Source organism: Protomyctophum bolini (assembly GCF_963924005.1).
Source record: "Protomyctophum bolini genome assembly, chromosome: 16".
NCBI classification, from domain to species: Eukaryota; Metazoa; Chordata; class Actinopteri; order Myctophiformes; family Myctophidae; genus Protomyctophum; species Protomyctophum bolini.
Genome location: NC_137877.1, coordinates 35,778,118 through 35,799,491, shown reverse-complemented (window position 1 = coordinate 35,799,491; position 21,374 = coordinate 35,778,118). Strand labels below are relative to the sequence as shown.

At 41.3% G+C, this 21,374-nt stretch overlaps 2 protein-coding genes across 2 annotated transcripts; one reads left to right on the top strand and one right to left on the bottom strand.

Annotated features, from left to right (window-relative positions):
- Window positions 1-893: 893 nt before the first annotated feature.
- cUnh2orf69 (chromosome Un C2orf69 homolog) lies at window positions 894-9,374 on the top strand. The gene is made up of 3 exons (XM_080786551.1): window positions 894-1,346; window positions 2,880-3,118; window positions 3,413-9,374. The coding sequence occupies exons 1-3, from the start codon at window positions 1,098-1,100 to the stop codon at window positions 3,888-3,890; spliced, it is 966 nt and encodes a 321-aa protein (XP_080642677.1). The 5' UTR covers window positions 894-1,097; the 3' UTR covers window positions 3,891-9,374.
- On the bottom strand, window positions 5,316-20,515 carry stk17b (serine/threonine kinase 17b (apoptosis-inducing)). Its single transcript, XM_080786550.1, has 7 exons — window positions 20,043-20,515; window positions 15,983-16,195; window positions 14,073-14,208; window positions 13,375-13,501; window positions 11,440-11,488; window positions 10,817-10,996; window positions 5,316-10,400 (listed from the first exon to the last, which is right to left on the bottom strand). The coding sequence occupies exons 1-7, from the start codon at window positions 20,162-20,164 to the stop codon at window positions 10,160-10,162; spliced, it is 1,068 nt and encodes a 355-aa protein (XP_080642676.1). The 5' UTR covers window positions 20,165-20,515; the 3' UTR covers window positions 5,316-10,159.
- Between the last annotated feature and the right edge of the window lie 859 nt (window positions 20,516-21,374).

The window sequence follows — 21,374 nt, the reverse complement described above, 5'->3', positions numbered from 1 at the left end:
TATATAAACTGTAGCTCAGTTTAGGGGACAACATCATTTCTAAACTTCAATACAGCAATTGATATGAAAAAGGACGTGTTGAAATGTGTACTTTTTAATATCTCTAAAAGCATGTAGGCCTACTTTTGAACAATAATTTAAGCAATTATTCCAGTAAGCTTGGCCAATTTTAACTACTTTGAGCACATTTCACTTGTTGTTTGACCAGGAATTGACTGACAGCTGGTTGAGTGTCCACAAACACAAGTCTGTTAAAGATAAAAGAAAAGACCATAGCCTATGTGCAAAAGCAAAACATGCTCAAAGTCCAGCTCCGGAGGAAAATGCAGTTATTTCTCATTAGACTCGCGTAGCCAGCCTTCATCTGCCTTTGCAATGATTTCTCATGACATTAAAGTCAAACAATAAACAAAACAACTCTGATTCATAAAAACATAGTTTGTTTGAGAGTGACACTCACGTGTTTCTGTAGGTGTTGGTGGAAGTGTGTGTTTTCGTGCTGCTATCATCAGCGGTTACCATGACAATCAACTCATTATCCAATTACATCGCGGAGTTCCCTTCAGGCCATGGGATCTACTAGACAACTGCCATGCGCAAATATACCGGTACGCCCCCGTAGTACCAGTGGAAAGCTTGGGTTTCTATTAGCAGTTCAGTGTTCGGGTCCTGTCTAGAGCCCGCCTACTATATCTCATTTGCACCAACATGCAAATGACACAGTTTCCGTGTCCCCTGTAGACAGGATATGCATTATTCAAATGCTTATGGGTTGTATTTGCTTTCTACTTGTACTTGCTTTTGGAGGTGGAAGCGTTTGCCTTGGCTTACGTAAAAATGACCCACGGAGCCACCTGGCGGATAAATTAATATTTAACATAAATAATGATTTCCGCCGTTCCTCGGGCTCGAAGCTCCAAACTAAAATGCAGCAATACAGAAATAGAAGTAAACGAAGAACACCACTGCACGTAATCTTATAGATGTATATTACCAATACCAATGAAAAGTAGAGCATTTGTATTCTTGTTATTCATGCTCGTCGTTCGCAGGCACGCAGGGGGCTGTTCTCTGATCGCTGCTGCAGCCGGAGAGTCATGAGCTCGCCGTCGGCCTCATCCTCATCCCAGCTCCCCGGCCCACTGTGTCAGACAGGTACCCCGGGCCCGGATACAAGCGCTGCAAGCCCACAGAGGCTCCAGCGTCTGGTCGGTGTCCCTGGATCCCACCCAGAGCGAGTCAACGACTTGCTGCTGTTACGGCCTTCGGGATGCGGATCAGACCTAGAAGAGGTCCAGGACGGTGGATCTGGATCACATGTCGTCTTCTTCCCCGGTGACATTCAGGTCTGTTTTTCCAGGTCTGAGTACTGTGTACGAGTTTACAATATTATTACCACTAACAAATGTAACAAAAAGTTAGTGCCTCTAGCCCCGTTTAAACTGCCTCATACCATACAACCAGTTATTCATCAGCATATCATTTTATAAAGCACCATAATTTACTTCAACAAAACAGCAGCATTATGACATAAACAGATTAGTTTATTGTGACATAAACATACTGTACAGTACACTACAGTTGCTGTAGTAGCTCTGGTCCTAATGGAATTAGAGCTATATATGGGCCAGAGCTACAGTTGCTGTAGGGAATGCCATTATTGTACTTCAAGTACAAGTGTACAACTGACAGTCACAGTGTGGATAATTAACAATATAAATAAAATAAAAGGGTAAAATGAATAAATAAATAAAAACAATAGTCAAATAGATCAACAAATCCTGTACAGACTTGTTGCATAAAATATAGTTAAACACCCAATGAAGCCTTTATTTCATGGATATTGTTTTGTTTTTGTCACATTCCTAAGCATTTCTTAGAAGTGCTTTAAAAGTCCTCACTCCAGCAGTGACAAACACCTGACTAGCACTGGCCCCTCTGGGCGTAGGAGTATTCTCATTGCAACATATGCAACTTTACTAGATGTTTTATAACATGACCACAGGTGAGCAGTATAGAGCGGTGCCGGGGTATGCAATATGCCTTAACATGACACTTTCACTTTAGTAGAACATTGACTGAACTTATGAGCAATAGTGTCATAATAAAACCTGCACAGGCAATATATATTTTACAGTTTAACGTTTAGAGTTCAAAAGCAACATGCTTACTGAGCATCTTCTGTACCAGGCAGTAATGCAGCTGCAGTCAGGGTTTCCTGGTGAGGTTACAGAGTATCCTTGAGCCCATGATGAACCTCTCCACTCTGTGTGGGAAGTAGAACTGTGGACATGCCTCCTTTTGATGATGGTGCCTGCGTGGTATGAATAGTGCTGTTACGATCGTGACATTTTATGATTGTCATACTAGTGCAATGCAGTCATATCACCACTGGTGTAATTTTCGGGCCTGTTGGAAACTCTAGTTTTCGCCGGCTGCCGGGCGCAGCTGCGCTAATAACTTTGGGGCGGGCCCGTCTAGAGTTTGAATGGACGGGTATCAGTCAAAAGGGGGCCATCGAAGAGGAAGGACAGGTGGGGAAGGATCAACATACAGTATGGAATGTCAGAACAGGTCATCTCAATTATGGAGATCTAAGGTTTGAGGTCAGATCAGATGTAGAGTTGCTGGCCGGCTCCATATACACTACACTAGTATGAAGATCTAGGTGATGATCCATTCTTCCATGTATGGCTAAGGGTTTGATGGGGTCAGTGTCATGATCTTCATACAGTATATGGAGACGGCCATATATGGAGCGTGTCACGAGGCGTGACGGACATACCACTACTACTGGTGTCTTGGCTAAATCAAAAGTCTAAATGTCAGTATCGTGCCTATAGTCACAGCAATGTGTCTCTTATGTTTGTGTTGTGCAGAACTTCGAGGAGGAGATGGCTGTGCAGCAAGAGGCATCCCAGTGGTTGTGCTGGAGTCTGGAGCAGACGGCACTGGCTCTGGGACGCCGTTTTCCCGGACGGTACATCTGGGTGGTGCGAGCCTCCCTCATGTACCTGCACAAGTTCAGCTGCTACCAGAACTTTGTAGTGAGCAACATGTTCGGAGCGCCTGAGCACTCGGCCTACTCACCTGATTGTGGGGCCTTTCAACACCTCAGGTTGGTCACTGTGGCATCATTATAATTTTGTGATGTTCAGCCATCAACTTCGACCAGCCAGTGGGAAGCAGTGGTGGAAAGTAATTAAGTACATTTGCTCAATTACAATGTTGTGGTACTTTCATACTTTCACTTAACTTGAGTATTTAAATGTATTTTATTGTACTTTTTACACTACAATTATTTAAAAACATTATACCTGATCTACAAACTAACAACACATCGTATTAGCACAAAGTGTCATTCTAGCCTTGTGTCTATTGAAACTAAACAATGTGGTTGATTTGATTTCAGGGCGCTCCTGAGTCATGGCATGGATCGAGCCAACTTGCCCAACCCCCTTCCACCACCAGGAGGTGCTGGCACCATCCCCTCCGACTTCTCCCTGACTCTGGTGGGTTTCAGCAAAGGCTGCGTGGTTCTGAACCAGATGGCTTACGAACTGGCTGGTGCGTATGCCGACCCAGCGCTGTCACCCTTCATGGGACGCATCGCCGAAATGTTCTGGCTGGACGGGGGTCACCCTGGTGGCAGTGAGACCTGGGTGACAGATAAACGAGTGCTGAAGGCATTAGCTGGCAGCGGCATGGCCATCCATGCCCATGTGACGCCCTACGAGGTGTGTGATCCCATGAGGGCCTGGGTGGGCCGGGAACATAGACACTTTGTCAAGATCCTGGAGGACTTTGGTGCATCTGTGAACAAGAAGCTGCACTTTGAGGACAAACCCGCCTCCATCGACAACCACTTCCGGGTTATCCTGGAGTTTTGAGTGGCATTCACACTCTGGGTGGGTAGGCTTATAGGGTGACTGTTAACACCAGGTGATTTCAGCCACATATTCATGAGTCTAAAACTTGGAAGTAAATGACTCTGCACTCTGAATTTTATGACCTCATTTTCTGTGATATATGCTTTTAAGGTTGTAGATTGAGAACACGCAAACAATATTGGCAGTCTCCCTTTAATAAATGTACTTACCATAATTATAGGCAGAATATCCCAAGACATGTCTTAAATATGAAATCCTCTAATTACCTGTTCTAACCCCTCTCCCAGAACCTAGCCTCACAAATACTGTCTCCGCCCTCCGGCATACATTTTAACATTCCAGTTGTTAACTAGTTGTCAGACTCATTTAGGATTTCAGATGCTTGCATTCCACAACTCAATGTATCATATGGTATGTTTCAAAAGTTGTCTGATACACATGCTTTCTTCTGTAGTCATTCTTTCCCAAATTCAGCCCTTGCCAGGGATAAATGTCATCTTTGTCTGAAATGTTCAGTAATATGGTCTAATGTGTGACTGGATGAAAGCTAAAGCATGTTTACAGAGTAATGTATTCCAGTGGATGTGATTGCTATGTAAGCTTATACACAGTAGCATCTTTGCACTATTGTCATGCCTGAAATGATCTTTTTCATGAATGTAAATTAACGAATGTAATTTAATTTATTATTTAACAAAATGACAATTTTTCAACTGAAGGAATTGTCGCTCAACATTTCAGTGTAGAATATAAACTAGCGTTAACTTTTACCTCCTGCCATTCAATGACTTTTACTTTGTACACTTTCCCCCCAAAAGGTCTCACATACAGCGGATCACTATTAATAGCTACATTTGCATTGCACACGGAGAGGTTTAATATAGAACAAGGTGAGATATCACATCCATCCCTGATCTACAGTATACCTGCTATGAAGTATGAACATGTTTTGTCCTGTGATCATTCATTCTCAGATTGCTTACTGTACATGAGTGATGTACTGTAGTTTGTTTTGAGTCATAGCTCTCCTCAACGGCAGGGGGAAGTGTACAGTATCTGTTAATACAAGCCCATTACAACTATTGGCTGGGGAGGTTCCATACTTCTGTTTTGGTTAGCAACCCCAGTCTAGGATGATGTGCCACGTTTTTAACACTGGTTGTTGTAGTTACGTTTTTATTTTATTTGTTACGTTTATAGTTTTTCATCAACCGAATTTGAGCCCATTTGAAAAGATTTTGTGCATAAGAGATTTGTCAACATTGTCTTGCAAATAGCATATCCACAAGCTTCACTTCATAGCCAAATAATAAAATAGGGTTTAAGTGTATAAATCAATGGCATAAAAATATATTATAGGAAACCAAAACCAAATGATTTGCATTATTCATTGAAGATGAGAAGAAAAGAAAAAACAGGTTTACATAATTGTCTACAATCTTTAATGAGCTTTCCAGCTTGCTGTATAATACCTACATATTGGTCTGTGGTCAATCAGAATACAATGTAGATTTCTTTCAATGCAATGAAAATGCTCATACATTAAAAAACAAAGCCAAATAAACATACATGTCTAATAGTTACTTTGCTTGTGAGTTGAGTTTCACTCAAACTTTTTTGCTCCAGTCGACCAGGAATGTGAGATGACATCACGATGACTTCACTGCTCTAGTTCTCAAGGGTGATGGTATGAGTGCAAATGAAGCATCTCTTTTTTTTTCCATGCTCAGACAATAAACAAGCACACAACACAGAATGACTGGCAGCTGCAGGGATCTTAATCAGGTCAGCAGCACAAAACTAATTATTCAACACTGCAGTTAAGTGAACACTGTCTGACAGCGCTGGACTACACTGCCAAATACAACCACCTTTATATAATATATATCAGATGAAATTGCAAACAATGTTTTTCTACAAGTGAAAGTGGGCGGGTTGGTAATTGACTGCTCTCAATACAATTTACTAAACGTCCTTTATCGAATCAAATTAACCTCATGAACCCCTAGCATCCCTATTCTGAGAATTTCATAATAGAAGATTTGACCAGTGAGACATTTGGTGTAGAGGGGAAAACGAGGGCCGCAGATATTAGACCCCTGGGCGATCCCGGTCAACAAAGCATGTATGGTTTAAGGGGTTAAGCTATGTCACCCTGATGCAATAAAAACACAAAACAAGTCTGAAAAACATTTAAATGAATCAATCTCACCGTAATTACAGAATTACTCACTATACTCAGTCAATGGTAAGACAAATATGATTTTTAATAAATCTTGCTGAGATGAATTTACTTTTATTTATATTTTTTAACAGTGGTGTTTCAGTTCCCGAGGATGACAGCATAGAGATGAGCACATGGCCGTGCACGAAAACACCCATAATCCCACAGTGTGTGACACACAAAGGCCATTGTATGATTCTGGTGACATCGCTTGGGCAAACCTTGAGGTCTTGTACAACAACAAACAATAACAATGTGTTTGGCACCTCTATGAACAAAAGGGAACGCTTTGCTGGAGGCTGACAGAGTTGAGCTCTAAACATCAGTATGCCAGTTGCCACCGTGGACAGTTATTCTATCGTGCTTTGACGTATAGGACATGGCTGGCGTGTACCGATCCGACAGGAACTCAGATTCCACATTTTAATCTGGCAGCCGAGGTGGACGGGTGGGAAATGTGGTATATAGCCTTTTTTATTGGCCTAAAATATACATACATTCATGAATCCACTTGCTGACCGGCTGCATTGAGCAATTGTTTCTTGTGACCCTACCATTAACATCCTATGGCAGGCAAAAATGTAAAAAATGTAAAACTTTACTTTTGCTTTGAGTAGCATGTGACATGTCAAACTAGGGGGTTTTCATGATTCTGAATACATTCCAAGCATTAGTTTTGCACAACATACACTCCTTGGGTTAAAAACAGCCATAGCCACTTGCCCAAATGTGCCCAAAATGTGCTGACCTCATCACATGTGCTGGCCTTATTCAAACACAGGAGTGTGACCTTTCAGACAGGGAGACTATTAAGAGGAGAGGGCGTATCCCCTGTTGCCTGGCGACACTCGTCACATTTGGCATGACGTCTATGGCCGTTTTCAGCCCAAGGAGTGTTTTTTGTGGATAACTAATGCATGGAATGGATTCAGAATCATGAAAACCCCCTAGTTTGACATGTCACATGCTACTTAAAGCATAAGGAAAGTTTGACATTAAAAAATTGCCCATTACTGACAGCCGGTCAGCAAGTGGATTCATGAATGTATGTATATAGACAATATTTTAGGCCAATACAAAAGACTATATACCAAATGTCCCACTTTAAACAAAAGAAGCCTGTCGGCTGGCGGACTATTTCAGTATACAGTAGCCTTTCATCAATCTCACTTATATCTTCAAGGACTTTCTCTTTAAAAAAGATCAGAATCATCTGTTCTTGCTTTTCTCAATATTTCAGCTGCTTTTCCAAAAATCTTGCACACCCTCATTTCAACTTCATTTCACAATTTAAGATTATGTCACCATCGAACCACAACGCTTACTCAACTGTGAAACAATCTCGCTTCCGATCAAAGGCCTCTCACATTGTCTTCCTGTACCATCTGGACAATCTTTCCATCCCGTATAATCTCTATCGTCACTTCCTAGAACCATCCAAGCAACCAGTCCCCATCCAGAGCAATGGCAACATCAACTTATTTCAACACTGTAAGCAAGCAGAATACAATTCTTCAATCACTTTTGGGGGAAACCTTGTACGGCCAAAACGTTAAACCAGCTGCTTTTCTACAGGTAGTTCATTGCATGTTTCTGGTGTCTCGGGTGTAGAACAGGACAACGTTGCCTCCCACAAGGCTGAAGTGAACAACCACAGCTCCAAACACACCAGCACAGATTTTACATCCAAATATAAACAAACAACATACTACTCCAATACATAAATAATAGGCCTATAAAGAATCATATTAAGAGTATAAAACTAAATCAGCAAATATAAAGAGGCAAACAGGTAGAGACTGACAGTTCATGCCCTGAGAATGAGGAAGAACGCGAACGGATGAAGGTAGTTGAAGGTGAATTATTTACTATACACTCCAGTGGTGCACTTGGACAACACTTTAACCTACAAGTATAATTGGCCTTTAGGCCACCAGCTCCATACATTACATAGTATAGCTTTTAATGCTGATTCAAAATGAAAACAGGGGGAAAAACTGGGGAAGCACAGGACAAGCTCAGGTCAATGTCTGAATGAACACCAAAACATAAGTAGTTTAAGTCATATCTCTCTGCCACTACACAGTAAAATCCTCAATGTCAATTAAAATGAATACTCAGGATTTTACAGTGTATGTAATAAAGGGGTGACATGGACAGTATGTAAGGGTGTGACCAAATTAGTCATTTTTCAGTCCGTTTTAATCTGTTGTCTTGCTACTAAACAGACACCAGCCGGACCTGTTGGCTCACTTACAACGTAATAGATTTTTTTTAAATGAGGCACACAATGTGGTATAAAAAAATAACCTCTCCCTCCAACAGGGGCTTTTTTTTCTTTTGTTGAAATGACTGCATTTACAGACTTAATGTGTACAATACAATTCTATCCATATATTATTAGGCATGGAATTCTAGTCCAGTGCCCTTAGAAGTGGTCTTCCACCAGTTAAACCCTATATACTTAGTTGATCAGAGTCCGTAGAGGCCACTCCCATTTTCGCTCTACACTTAATATATAAATATCCGAAAATAGTTAATCTACAAGCTCACAATACATCACATTGTGTTGCATCGTGAGCTTGCAGCACAGCTATTAGCTACATATTCACCTCAGAATAGGGAGTGGGACGCTAGGGTTTTAAGTGGTTAAGTTCCACATTTAGCATGCATGAGTTCCCCAGTTATTAAAAGGTTTATATAAAGCCTGTACCCCTCAGGGGCTGGCCCACGGGAACAAAATTATGCTGGATTTATTTTGCTGAATGCGTGAGAGCTGGAGAAAAGAACTGCTGGAAAAAGGAATGTAATATGCTTGCTTGTAATCCTGCCCTACAGCTGGTTTGTCCATAAAGAGGAAGTACAGCTTCTCGTCAAACATCAACAGGGTTGTGCCACTGTTTCGGTTACAAAACATTACGTACTACCGTTCGGTAATGTCACCGGAAGACCCAAATACTAACTTGACACGGAAACGTGTTGATCACATGTAGGCAGGCAGAAAACTGGGTAATGATTTGTTGTTACGTTTTGCATGGCCAGAGATTTTAAAAGTGGGAATTATTATCATTCATGACCACATACAGAGTTGCTTAGCTAAATATGTGTGTGCGTGCGCATGTGTGCGTGTGTAATCCGTATGGTAACATAACACTAGCTGGGCCCAATCACTAAGACCACTTCAAAACAGGTTCAGGCCTTTAGGCAAAGTAAGATATAGTGTCCATGTGGTTTCAAGTTCCTTTAAAAAAGAAAGAAAGTTAGTTCACAAACGGAAGAGTACGAATCATTGCATAGATTTTCCCTTGAGATTCTCCACACAGAAACCACTAGAAGAGCATAAACATGAAACAGCACATAGAAAATATCAACTTACAATAAAAGTTATTACTTATTTTAGACCAACACATTACATGAACCAAGAAAAAAATAAAGAGTGATAAATCAGCGTTGAAATTTTCAAAACCTTCAGCTGGTAATCTTTGGCGTTGCGTGATGGGCACCTGCCCTCCACCAAGGCATGGAACACAAAATCAGGCCTAAAGGGCGATTTATACTTAGTTGCACACCGGTGGCTGACAAAACATGCGACCAAGTATAAATCAGGCATAAGTGCTCTCGCGTGTTGGCCAATTGGCAGATGGTTCTCTGAAACAAACCTAAGGGCTGTGTCCACTGTCCACAGAAAGCTTTTTTATTTATTTTTGTATTTTGAGGACCACTTTAAATATCATGTCCAGATCGCTTCTTGTTCTTATTTAGCGCATGGAGCATTTGTTGACACCCATGGACTTAGAAACTATCAATAAATGACATTGATGAGGTGTGCTCCTCTCCAAAAGTAAATTATTTTCTACTTTAAGAGGGGCACTCAGCCAAAAAATGCTGTATGCTGAGCATGCTGAAAAACGTGATCCTCGTCACTGGGAAGAAGAGTGCGTCTTTACCATAGCAATGAATGGCAGAAAAGCGTTGGCAGCTCAACTTTTGTCGACACAGTCCCTAAAAACCTACTAACAACCTCCTTTCTGCTCCCCTTCTTTTTCTAGAGGTCACCGTCCCCGGCAGCCAGAGCCTCCTCGTCAAAGCGGAACCTTTTTGCGTGGGAAGGGGGTGAGTCCAGGAAGTTCTCCTTGTCCTCCGTTGGTGGGGCGGCCCATTTCGTGCCGCTACACCTCTCACGGAAGAAGGTGCGTGGTGTGACTGGCTCCGGGCCCAGAAGAGGCGGCGTCTGCTGCTGCCATAGCCACGGGTGGCTCATACAGTCTGCAGCACTGGGACGGTCCCTGGGCGAGAACAATGATGCTTCAGTTTATGTCATCCAAAAGAGTTAACTTCGATTTATCTTTCTGTCTACTAAAAACATAAATGTTTCATCAAATATAGGCATCCTCAGTTTTGAAATTCTGTAAACATTTTAAAACAATTTAAGTGAATTTAAGTGCTTTCTGCAAGCTTGTTAAGGGACCAAGCCCGAAGGGACTTTGGTCCCTTATTGTATTTGTCTGTGTCATAATTGGCATACCAATGTGGTTATTGGTACAGAATAAACATCCTGACAACAGGAACTCACGTTTGTAGAGTCAGAGTAGTTAACCACAAAAACCCCTCCTCTTTTCACTGTACACAATATCCTCAACGGATGTTCCCCCCCCCCCCCCCAGAATATGCCAAGAAAGCGTTGAGTTTCAGGGTGACTCACTCAGGTGCTTTGACCAACAGCTTGCGGATGAAGTCCACAGCGAGCTCGGACACATTGGCAAAGTTTTCCTTGCTGTAGTCCACATTCACTTGAGACACGTTCAGGTAGGTCTCCTGCTTGTTGTCCCCCACAAACGGGGACTCACCCGTCACCAGCATGTAGGCAATGACCCCGACACTCCTGAAGAAAACAAACGACAACAACACACCACTTCACGGGTTCCATTCTTCATATTTAGATAATGAAAATATTTAAAAAAATGTAAAAACTCCACCATGTAAGTAATGTGTGTGTGTGTGTGTGTGTGAATACATTAAAAAACAAATCTACAAATGGGGTGGTCTCTATGCTCTTCTAGACATTTAAATCCTGTATTCAGGTAAAAAAAAAAGTAATATCCCTAGAGCAAGCAGAGGTAAAGGATTAAGCACTTGTCCGGGTTCAAATCCTATAGCTATAATCAATCATAAAGCATTTTTGTAAGTTTGGGTCCCGGGGAGCCGTAAAATGTATCTTTTGAGTCTTGAGTCTTTGAGTCTTGAGGAGATTAGGATCCTCTAATGTAATTAATATCTGGGATTGTTTGGCTTGACATTCATGCATGCATTGTGTAAAGGACTCACCATAGGTCAGTTGCTGTTGTGATTGGTTCATAGTTCAGGATCTCTGGGGCTGAATGGAGCCATGAAGGAAGAAGAGTAAAAGAGAGTAATTATATTTTATCATCACCAGAAGAAGCCGTCAGGTCAAACGTCTTATTACACAGATTGTTTTGGTAAAGATTAAGTAAAGTTTCTGATGGAGTTCATTCCCAAGTATTGGATGTGACAGCCTGATCACATTATGAACTATAGAACTATAGATGGATTCAACCCGACAATAATAGTGAATGTTCCAAACTCTTGGATAACCAACACACAAGAAATGGTATGCCTGGCTTTTGGTCTAATGCTGTGTTCACACTGGCAGCTACCAAAGATGCAGCATATCTGTTGCCAAAGTGCATTTGAAGTGAAAAAAGGTTGTTGAAGAAGGAAATAATAAATTTCCCCCCCATTACAAGCAGGAACTGTGTGAAGAGAGAAGGTGGGTGGAAATTGTTAAACAACACTTGCTCGTTTTGTAGCTTTGCAACTGCTAATGTGAAGATAAAGCCAGCTCAACTTTATTTAGTAGCTTTGTAAGTGTTCCAGTTCATCCCATAGCTTCATTTGATTGGCTTAGCATCAGATTTTAACTGAAAACACATGTGAAGGCGTATTATGTTTCTGGTTCAAAGCTGCTGCTGACCCAATCAAACAAAGCCTGGCAAACTGAATTGGAACAGGAAACAGGGTCTGTATACCACCTTCTGAAGACTGGGACTTGAAATGTGATTTTATGGATCCTGGAGGCTCAGTATATTTTCTGTAGGCTCATATGCCAAGTTGTGCGTAAAGGGGCATATGGGTAAAGTTTGGGGGAAAGTTCCCCCAACTGCACCAACTAGGGATTTGAATCCTCTGTGGTACATCCTGTTCCAATTAACATATTTGGCTGTAATCCGTAGGTGGGAACCAGGGCGGAGAGGGCTTTCTCTGCGTTACTGACTCCTACAACAGGTTGATTCAGCAGGAAGCAGAACTGCGAGGGATAGCATGCCAATTGTCAATGCAGACACTATAATCCGGCAGCCGAGGTGGACGGGTGGGAAATTTGCTATATAGTAATTTTTATTGGCCTACAATATTGTCTATATACAGTACATACATTCATGAATCCACTTGCTGACCGGCTATCATTATTGAGCATTTTTTAATAGGGGTTTCTTGTGATCCTACCTAGCTTTTTCTCTGCCATCTACGTTCATAAATGTAGCTAGGCTAACGGTACCTACTGGTGCTATCTACCAGGCGCGTAGCGTGGAGCAAATGGGCAAAAAAGGGCTGTATCTCTAAAGGTTCGAGAGCTGTCCATGGTGGGCTGCCGCACACCCGACGATCGTAAATCATTTGTGAGTTTGTACCACGTTGCTGAGCAAATGTAACTGGTTGTAATGCTAGCTAAGGGCTATGAGCAAATGCAGCCATAGCCACTTGCCCAAATGTGCCTAAAATGTGCTGACCTCATCACATTTCTCAACGTCTATGGCCGCTTTTAGCCCAGTGTTTTTTTTGCAAAACTAATGCTTGGAATGGATTCAGAATCATGAAAACCCCCTAGTTTGACATGTCACATGCTACATACAGTAAAGCATAAGGAAAGTTTGACATTTTTGCCTGCCATAGGATGTTAATGGTAGGGTCACAAGAAACCCCTAAAAGAAATTGCTCCATACTGACAGCCGGTCAGCAAGTGGATTCACAAATGTATGACAATATTTTAGGCCAATAAAAAAGACTTTATACCAAATTTCCCACTTTAAACAAAAGAAGACTGTCGGCTGCCGGACTACTAGTTTCCTTCCACTATCAAAGTCAACATGGTGACTATCACTGACTTCTGAACTCTATATTCATATTCAGATGTGGCAGACCAATGTTGAATGACATGAATCCATTTTATTATCACTGGCTTACCCACGTATTCTGGTGTTCCTAGAATCTCTCTGAGCTCTCCCACTACACCCAGTCGCCGTGCCAGACCAAAGTCCACGATCTTTATGTCCCCAGGAGGAGACAGGTTGGTCAAGAGAATGTTCTGAGGCTAGAACACAACCAGAAAGAAGGAAAGAGACAGTGAGCCATATGCCCAAGTGCATATCAGGAAGTGATTTAACCATAGTGGAAAATTACTACAAGATACCATGTAACTGCGTACTGCTTATGACTATATAGCAAGGTATTTGGCTCTACGGAGGAGTCGATATATCACTCTGACAGCTAACATTGCTTGGAGAGTTGATTCATTTGATTTTAGTCATTTTAAGCTGTTTTGGCTTGTAGAACAGTAAAAGTGGCTGTCCTGACCTGGTGTGAAATCCTCTCATGTGCGTATGCATGTGTGGCAAGTATTACATAATCACCGGATCACAATTGTTTGCGCAAATCGAAATTAGTTTGCATGGTTGTATCAGTCATTCGAATAATTTTGATGAATCTTCACAAAAACAGCCGCGTAAAATATTTACATCATCATCATCCTTTGGTATGCTCATTTATCCACTTTCAACCTGGCCTCTCTATTTTGGGCATATAGGGCTAAGAACATTTACAAATATTCAAAAAGGTCATAGAATTTCAAAAATTGTGAAAATTGTGTGTGTGTGTTCACAGACCTTGAGATCAAGGTGGACCACGTTGGTCTGGTGGAGGTGGTGAACCCCCTCCAGGGTTTGTCTAATAAGTCTGGTAATTTGTGCCTCTGGGAGCAGCTCATCAGTGCAGTGGTCAAAGATCTCTCCACCTGCCGCACTGATGTGCGCGTGCACGCACGCACGCACACGCACACACACACACACACACACACACACACACACACACACACACACACAAAATAACAATAAACATAACTTGTCACCATAACACCTTTGAAACATGCAGTTCAAAAGAATAACCTACCATAAAAACAGATGAACTTAACTTCAGTGAAGACACGGTAACAAAAGAAGACACATGTGGATCAAAGGTTTATTCAAACGTCTACTGACTTCTTATGGGATCATGAGATTAAAGCAACAATGTTAAAGGAACTCCAACACTATTCTAACTGACTGCTGTACTTAGTTCATATCAATTCAAGCGATAAGGTGTATTTTATCTTCATGGAGTTTTAAATGTGCCACTAATGTTTCTAGGCTTTCTGTGCTCCTCAGGGCAGGAGCTACAGTATACACTACAGTATATTGTGCTGAGACGGCGCTGTACCAGGCCCACTAGGAGGTGGAAACTATTCTTTTCAGGTCTCTCTTCTTCAGAGTAAACAGTGCCAAGGGTGCGGCTGGAAAACACCAGCAATGCACCTCCGGTCAGCGTTGCAGATTCCAATCTGCATTATGGATCTACTTGCTGGTATGTCGATACAGAGAGAATAAAAACTGAAAGATAAAAGAGACTTGCTGTGCGAGTTTGCAGAAAATGTGGTCCATAGAACTTGCTTAACTCCACAAACTTGGGAGAGCATTATGGATTGGGTGCAGGCTTTAGTTCCGACATACTATTGATCCGAAACCTCAATCCTAACCTAACCCTAACTGCAAGCACGGGAGCAGCGCATGTCGGACCATCGCTTTTTCGCATCGCATGTCCCCCCCGCTTCGGATCTTCGGTGTGTCGGAAAAGCGTGCGCACCCCTTATGGATTATGATCTAAACATGGAGCTTCTTTCAGCTGAAAAAGTAATTTACTTTACTTATTTATTATTTCAAGATTTCTTTATTTGTCATTTAGCAAACACGCTAAGAATTCTCATGTGACATCAAATCGACGCGCGGAGACCAGCTGCCATTTCCACAGTAACAACTCTTGTCAAGTCAAAACAACTTACTTCCTTCCTTGATGCACAAACTCTAGGACCTGACAGCACAACAACCTTTACAAGCAATGAGCAAATCCAGCACAGTCCCTCCAGGATATCAAAAATAAACAACAAGATCTGTCCCTTCCAGGTATGGGAAACATCAGTATTTCCCAATAAGAAATCAATGTGTCTTGTCTTGTTGTATTGCTTTCCTAAACACTACATGGATTAAATGAGTCATGACGTAATTTGGGACCTCAGTGCTCTGACATTAAGGGCAAACACCCCTGCAGGATAGGAGAACATTATGTTCTCTAAGCAGAGAAATTCATATGTTTTGAACTTTTGATTCTGAAACTTGTTGATTGTGATTCGACAAGTGGAATGAATCTCAAGCGACTCAGCCGACCTGCGACAGGCTAATTCTGAATGCTGCTTTTTCGCTGCAATGTTCTAAAACGGTTTAGTCTTACTGCGAATCTCTGGTTTAATTAGTCTTAAAGGTTTTAGACATGCCCTGGAGCAAAAGCACTGAACCATAAACTGCTCCAGTGGTGGTGTGCACCGATTGTGTGTGATTCAGTGTGTGAGTGTGAGTGTGCGTGAGTGCGTGCGTTTAAAAAAGCTCCTCGTCTGAACCCGAGAGTGGTCATGTGGTTGAGCCACACCAGGCTGTGCCCCCACACAAACACATACATAAGTTTGTTGGATTTTTGGTTTTGAACTCACTATTCCAGCAACAGCACGATGTCGTGGTCCGTCTCATAGGCAGCATGCAGGTTCACCACGCGGGCATTGTGGCGAGCCAACTCCAGTACGGCCATCTCGTGCACAACCTCCGCCCGGCAGTCACGACCTCGCCGTCGTTTCCGCAGGAACTTGGCGGCAAATACTTTCCCTGTGGCCTTCTCCACACAGCGCTTCACCACTGCAAACTTCCCCCTATAAAGACAGATATCAGCATTATGCAGCATAACGTTGTGACAACCAGCGACTGCTTCTCATCTCCGCTCCATCACACCTCCCTTCCTCCAATGCGATAGATAAAGCCCAACTGAACCGATGCCGATCCAGATTTGGGGGTCCTGGGCTAGACCACAGATTACCAATGTTTTGACTGAAAGTTGTCAGACAGTAGAACTAGAAAAGGATGTACCGAAAGGGAAATTCTTGGCCGAAACCGAATATAGGAAACAGTTGGCCGAAAACCGAATATCCGAATTTGATTAATATTATATATATTTTTTCCTATCATTGCTGTCATGGCCGTACCTTAAACCTACCTGATTTTTGGATTTAATTAAGGTTTATATTTCATAATACATTACAAGATCAGCTTGTAGATCAGGTATTTTTGCCTAATATTCGCCCCGAATAGGAATGCTAGGTGTCATGTGGTTAAGTGGTTAAATTAAATAAAAAGTAAAGTACAGAAGCACATTCACAAAAGTGGAAATAATGTACACTTGCTTGCCGACACACTGTTGTCTCTGGACAAGACAACCATGAATGATCAAACCGCCAATGTCTGTTGTTCTGTTTTCTATTTATATAGTAATAGACGTAAAATGTCAGGACAAAAGATATTAAAATATATTTATTATGAATTACATAATAACATTGATAGTTTGAAGTAGTATTTGTGTTATTGTAGCTCTAAACAATGTAGAGAAAAGTCATAGAAATATCTTCTTTCCATGGCCTTTCCTTTAACCAGTTATGAGTGATTTCCAGTACATGAAGTTTAGACATCTGCTGATATACAGACTAGTACATGATATTCATTTATTTCATTATGTTAATACTTAATAGTACTTCAGAATATCAACTTTGACCATTATTTAGCACTCAGTACATCGATTACTGATACTATTGATGACCAACTATATGACCATGTGAGAAGAGAAAGTGATACATCTGACTGTTCCTTCAGCCCAACATCATCCATCATGATCACTCCAGATTAAATTACACAAGTGACAAGGCACTATGGGCTTGGCTTAACTATTGTGAACAGCGTGTGAGTCATCGCACGATATGTCATAGATGTTAGAACAACAAACTAGTTGTCAAGGCATGTGGGGCTTTGTTTGCAGTTATTGGAATATTTTTTGTATTAATTGTGTAATCTTAACCAAACCCCACCCATGGGCCCTTTACATTAACCTGGGTCCATATCTAGCAAGGTTAACACCTGTCCCTTTATCTTTATTCCTAACATGTTAGGATGGGAATGAAGCTGCAAAAGACACGTCACACCAACATTTTGCATTTTTTTAACCTGTATGAGTGAGAGACAAATAAAACCATCTTCATTCTTGAAAATATGTGATTATATAAAGTATAAATACTTATTTTGTATCTACATCATGCACAGCTAAATGCACAGTTTGACCATTTTAGATTCTACCTTTTACTCTCCTCTATTACAATAGACAGATGCAGAATTAATCTAACAACTAAGATCTTCCCACAGGTGTCCGTCTGTCCAATTGGAACCAAATCTTTTCAAATGTAGATCCGCAACTTAATAAGCCGTATCAATATGGGGGTGCTTGACATGAAATGTTAGAGAAGTTTAACCACGCACTGGCCTATGACAATACAGTTGGATATTGGCTATGGCTACAGTCCAACTTTCAAACCGAGGCGGTAAAGCTTATCTTGTCTCCTGTAACTCAACACAAAGGTGACCTGGTTGGCAAACTTGGCAGGTGAGCAAACAGCCCTCCATTATACATTAAACAAACAGGCGACATAAAGGCGATGTTCAATCAGGTACTTCCTGAATATATCACACCCTGACATACCCAATGCTGAAAATGTCGGTATATTTTACCACTCAAGTGACAAGTCAAAATATATCTCCTTCAAAGTAGTAGTACCCCAACCTCCCCTCTTTCCTTTTAGCATTGGTGGATACTGTGCACAGTATCATCTAGGTCACATGGGCAATGTTTAACACTTAAGTGAAACGATTTCCTTAAAAGGTAATCATTTTTTACCACACGTTAGTCACGTTGTGACTAACTTTAGATTGTGACACTTCACAACTTCCGGTTTTCAAATACACACGTAAAGTTTAGCTTAATACAGTAGATATGAAGACAAAATGTATTTTGTTCCCGTTTGTTATGCTCTGAGCTGCTGGCTTTCTTCAATTATGTTCCCATAGAACAGGGGTTCTCAAAATCTCAACCTTTTTTGCTTTTGCCATGACTCCCCCCCCTGTATGTTTTATATGAAAGGTTCTATAGCATGTATGCTACCTAATGGTGTGTGTGTGTGTGTGTGTGTGTGTGTGTGTGTGTGTGTGTGTAAGCGTGTGTTTGTGTGTGTGAGAGAGAGAGAGAGAGAGAGCTATTTCCTCTTTCTCAGTAGCTGAACTCAAGTCTGCTTTCCACATGAGTTAGTTTCCTTCCTCCTGATTTGCAAGTAGAATGGGGGCAACAGATGATGTGATTGATTTGAATATGACCATGGACACGCGCGCACACACACACACACACACACACACACACACACACACACACACACACACACACACACACACACACACACACACACACACACACACACACACACACACACACACACACACACACACACACACACACACACACAGAAAGTGGAATATTAAGTGTGCTGTTCGTCCTTCTATTGTTGCTGTACAGCAGCTATTTGTGGCTACTAAACATGACCTACTTTCTCCTCTGGGATGGAGTTTTGTAGCTTGCCCTATCATACCTAAACCCTTTTAGAGAACAAGTTATGCTTTGCACCAACTTCTCAAGTCACAAACACAATTATTTGAATAATCACAATTAGTAATCAATCATATCTGCCCTGTGCAACTTTTGTTTACGATAAGCCAAACAGAATTTTTCAATGTTCAAATAATTATTTGTGTCAGTGTGACAATTAATCGTCAAGTAAAATGTCATTGGTCATTGATATGTAAAATTGGTATTTAAATAAATCAGACTTGAGATTAGAGAGGAAGCTAGGGAATGTTAGAGAGGAGATGGTTTTGGTTAATTATTTGTCATTTGCCATATTTAAAGACACCACAAAAACCTAATGAAATTTTCAACATATTTTTCACATTGTGCAGAGACAAATCTATACTATTATTGGGAGAGTAAAGCCTATTGTTATTTTTTCCTTGTTGGGTCATTTCAAATGTTCTACTTTCAATGTACTGCAGATTCAGAGCTACATGAGGGCAAAAACGTGGTCCCAGAAGACGTAAAAAAACAATATGGACACATATAATGAAAAGAATATTCTAATATGCTAAAAGAAATATGATCAGGTGTTTTGCCTAGTGGCCTGTCCCCTATTTTACCAACCAAGACACGTGAAATACGTGCCTGCATGCATGCCTTGCAGCCTTATACTTTTGATCATCTTTCTGACTTAAATCAGTGGTTTTGGTCCAGGGCTATCAGATCTGCCCAGCTTTTCAGTCAGTTCACAAGCAGTTATAAATTATAATCTCACCTAGCCTAAGATTTAAACTCTCGTATATTTTATAGATGATAGATTCTGACAAAAATGTCAGAATCGATAAAAATTAAAAAAAAAATACATACGAGAGGCTAAATCTCACCACCCTGAACAGTTCTACAGCTCTCCAGGCAGTCAGTTCATATTACAGTTATAACATTTATAATCTCACCTGCCCAGCTCTCCAGTCAGTTCATAAACAGTTATAACATTTATAATATCACTTGGCCCAGCTCTCCAGTTAGTTCATAAACAGTAAATAACTTTTAAATAATCTCACCGGCCCAGCTCTCCAGTCAACTCATAGAAGGTCTCCAGGGGCTCCGTGTTGATGGGGGTCTGACTGTCTACCAGCAGACCGGCGGTGAGTCCGCTGCGGCTGTCCAGCCTTCTCCGAGACATAATCCTCTTCCCCTTCAACTGAAACTTCAATTAAAACTATCAGATATAGGTTTTAAAAAGAAGATCGAGCTGTGTTGGATTCCTAACGATGACACGACAACCGTTGGTCATGGACATTACTTATGGTCATGGCATGTAACGTAACATTAGCTCTGTTAGCTCCGATGGTTGATTGCCGCTTTGTTATTAAAGAATGAATTTGATCGATTTCGGTTACTGTAACGAGTAGCGATTTCATAAACTAAGTATGAATAATATCACGGAAGTAAACAAACGTTTGTTTTGTTGTTGTTGCCTCCAGTACGTTCAGCTCACCAACTTCACACAGTTTGAACATTTTCACTTCACATCCTTCTGTTTGCGGCGCGTCATGGACAATGCGCATGCGCGCTGGTTGTTGAAACGATCCCAGTGCCTGGAAACACTGTCGCGCTAATTCAAGCCCCCTGGCCCATAGACATTATGGCCAACGTTGAAGCAGTCAAGCGAGCCTACAGGTCAAAGCTGGGACTGCAGGTGGGCCCGTGAATTTGACTTTGTTTGGCACTGGCACCGCTGGAGGGAGGGGGGGTTCAACCTTAGAGTATATATACAATATACAATATATACATTGTATAATAACTATGGGTTCAACATACAAGCTGAAGATTCCATGCTCGCGTTGGTGGTCAAAAGTAGAGCGTTCTTCCGGGTGCTTCAAAACGCCACTGAGCAACTTCTATTGAAATGAATAGCGGGGGGCGGGACTGCTGCTCCAGGTCCGCACCGGTCCGCACTCTATCCTTTAAAACTCTATATAGTTCCAAATCGAATTAGCTGCTTCATCCATTTTAACTTTAAAGATATTAAAGCGTAGAACAGTACTGTTCATTGTGTGAAATGTACCAAGAGACAATGCTGCACTTATTTTGTAACTGTACCAACACATTTTGGAATGAATAAGGATGTATACCGGTAGCCTATATCTCAGTCGATAGTTTTGACTTTGTCTTTATTGGCAAAATGTTCTATTCTAGCTAAATTCTAGACACATTTCATATGAATAAATAATAATAATAATATTTTTTAATATATATATTTTTCATCCCACGATTTTGTAACCCATTTTTCACCCGTGTGTCAATCATCTAATGTGATCCTGGGCTCTACACACCCTCCACCAACCTAGTCCCCATATATGGGGGACAAGGGAAGAGCAACGGACTTGAAC

Coding starts and splice junctions, on each gene's coding strand:
- stk17b (XM_080786550.1), bottom strand. CDS start 20,164: ATGTCTCGGAGAAGGCTGGACAGCCGCAGCGGACTCACCGCCGGTCTG. Junction 16,196..20,042: donor TTGACTGGAGAGCTGGGCCG/GTGAGATTATTT, acceptor CTGTCTTTATAG/GGGGAAGTTTGCAGTGGTGA. Junction 10,401..10,816: donor CTGTTGGTCAAAGCACCTGA/GTGAGTCACCCT, acceptor GTTCTCGCCCAG/GGACCGTCCCAGTGCTGCAG.
- cUnh2orf69 (XM_080786551.1), top strand. CDS start 1,098: ATGAGCTCGCCGTCGGCCTCATCCTCATCCCAGCTCCCCGGCCCACTG. Junction 1,347..2,879: donor TCTTCCCCGGTGACATTCAG/GTCTGTTTTTCC, acceptor TGTGTTGTGCAG/AACTTCGAGGAGGAGATGGC. Junction 3,119..3,412: donor GGGGCCTTTCAACACCTCAG/GTTGGTCACTGT, acceptor ATTTGATTTCAG/GGCGCTCCTGAGTCATGGCA.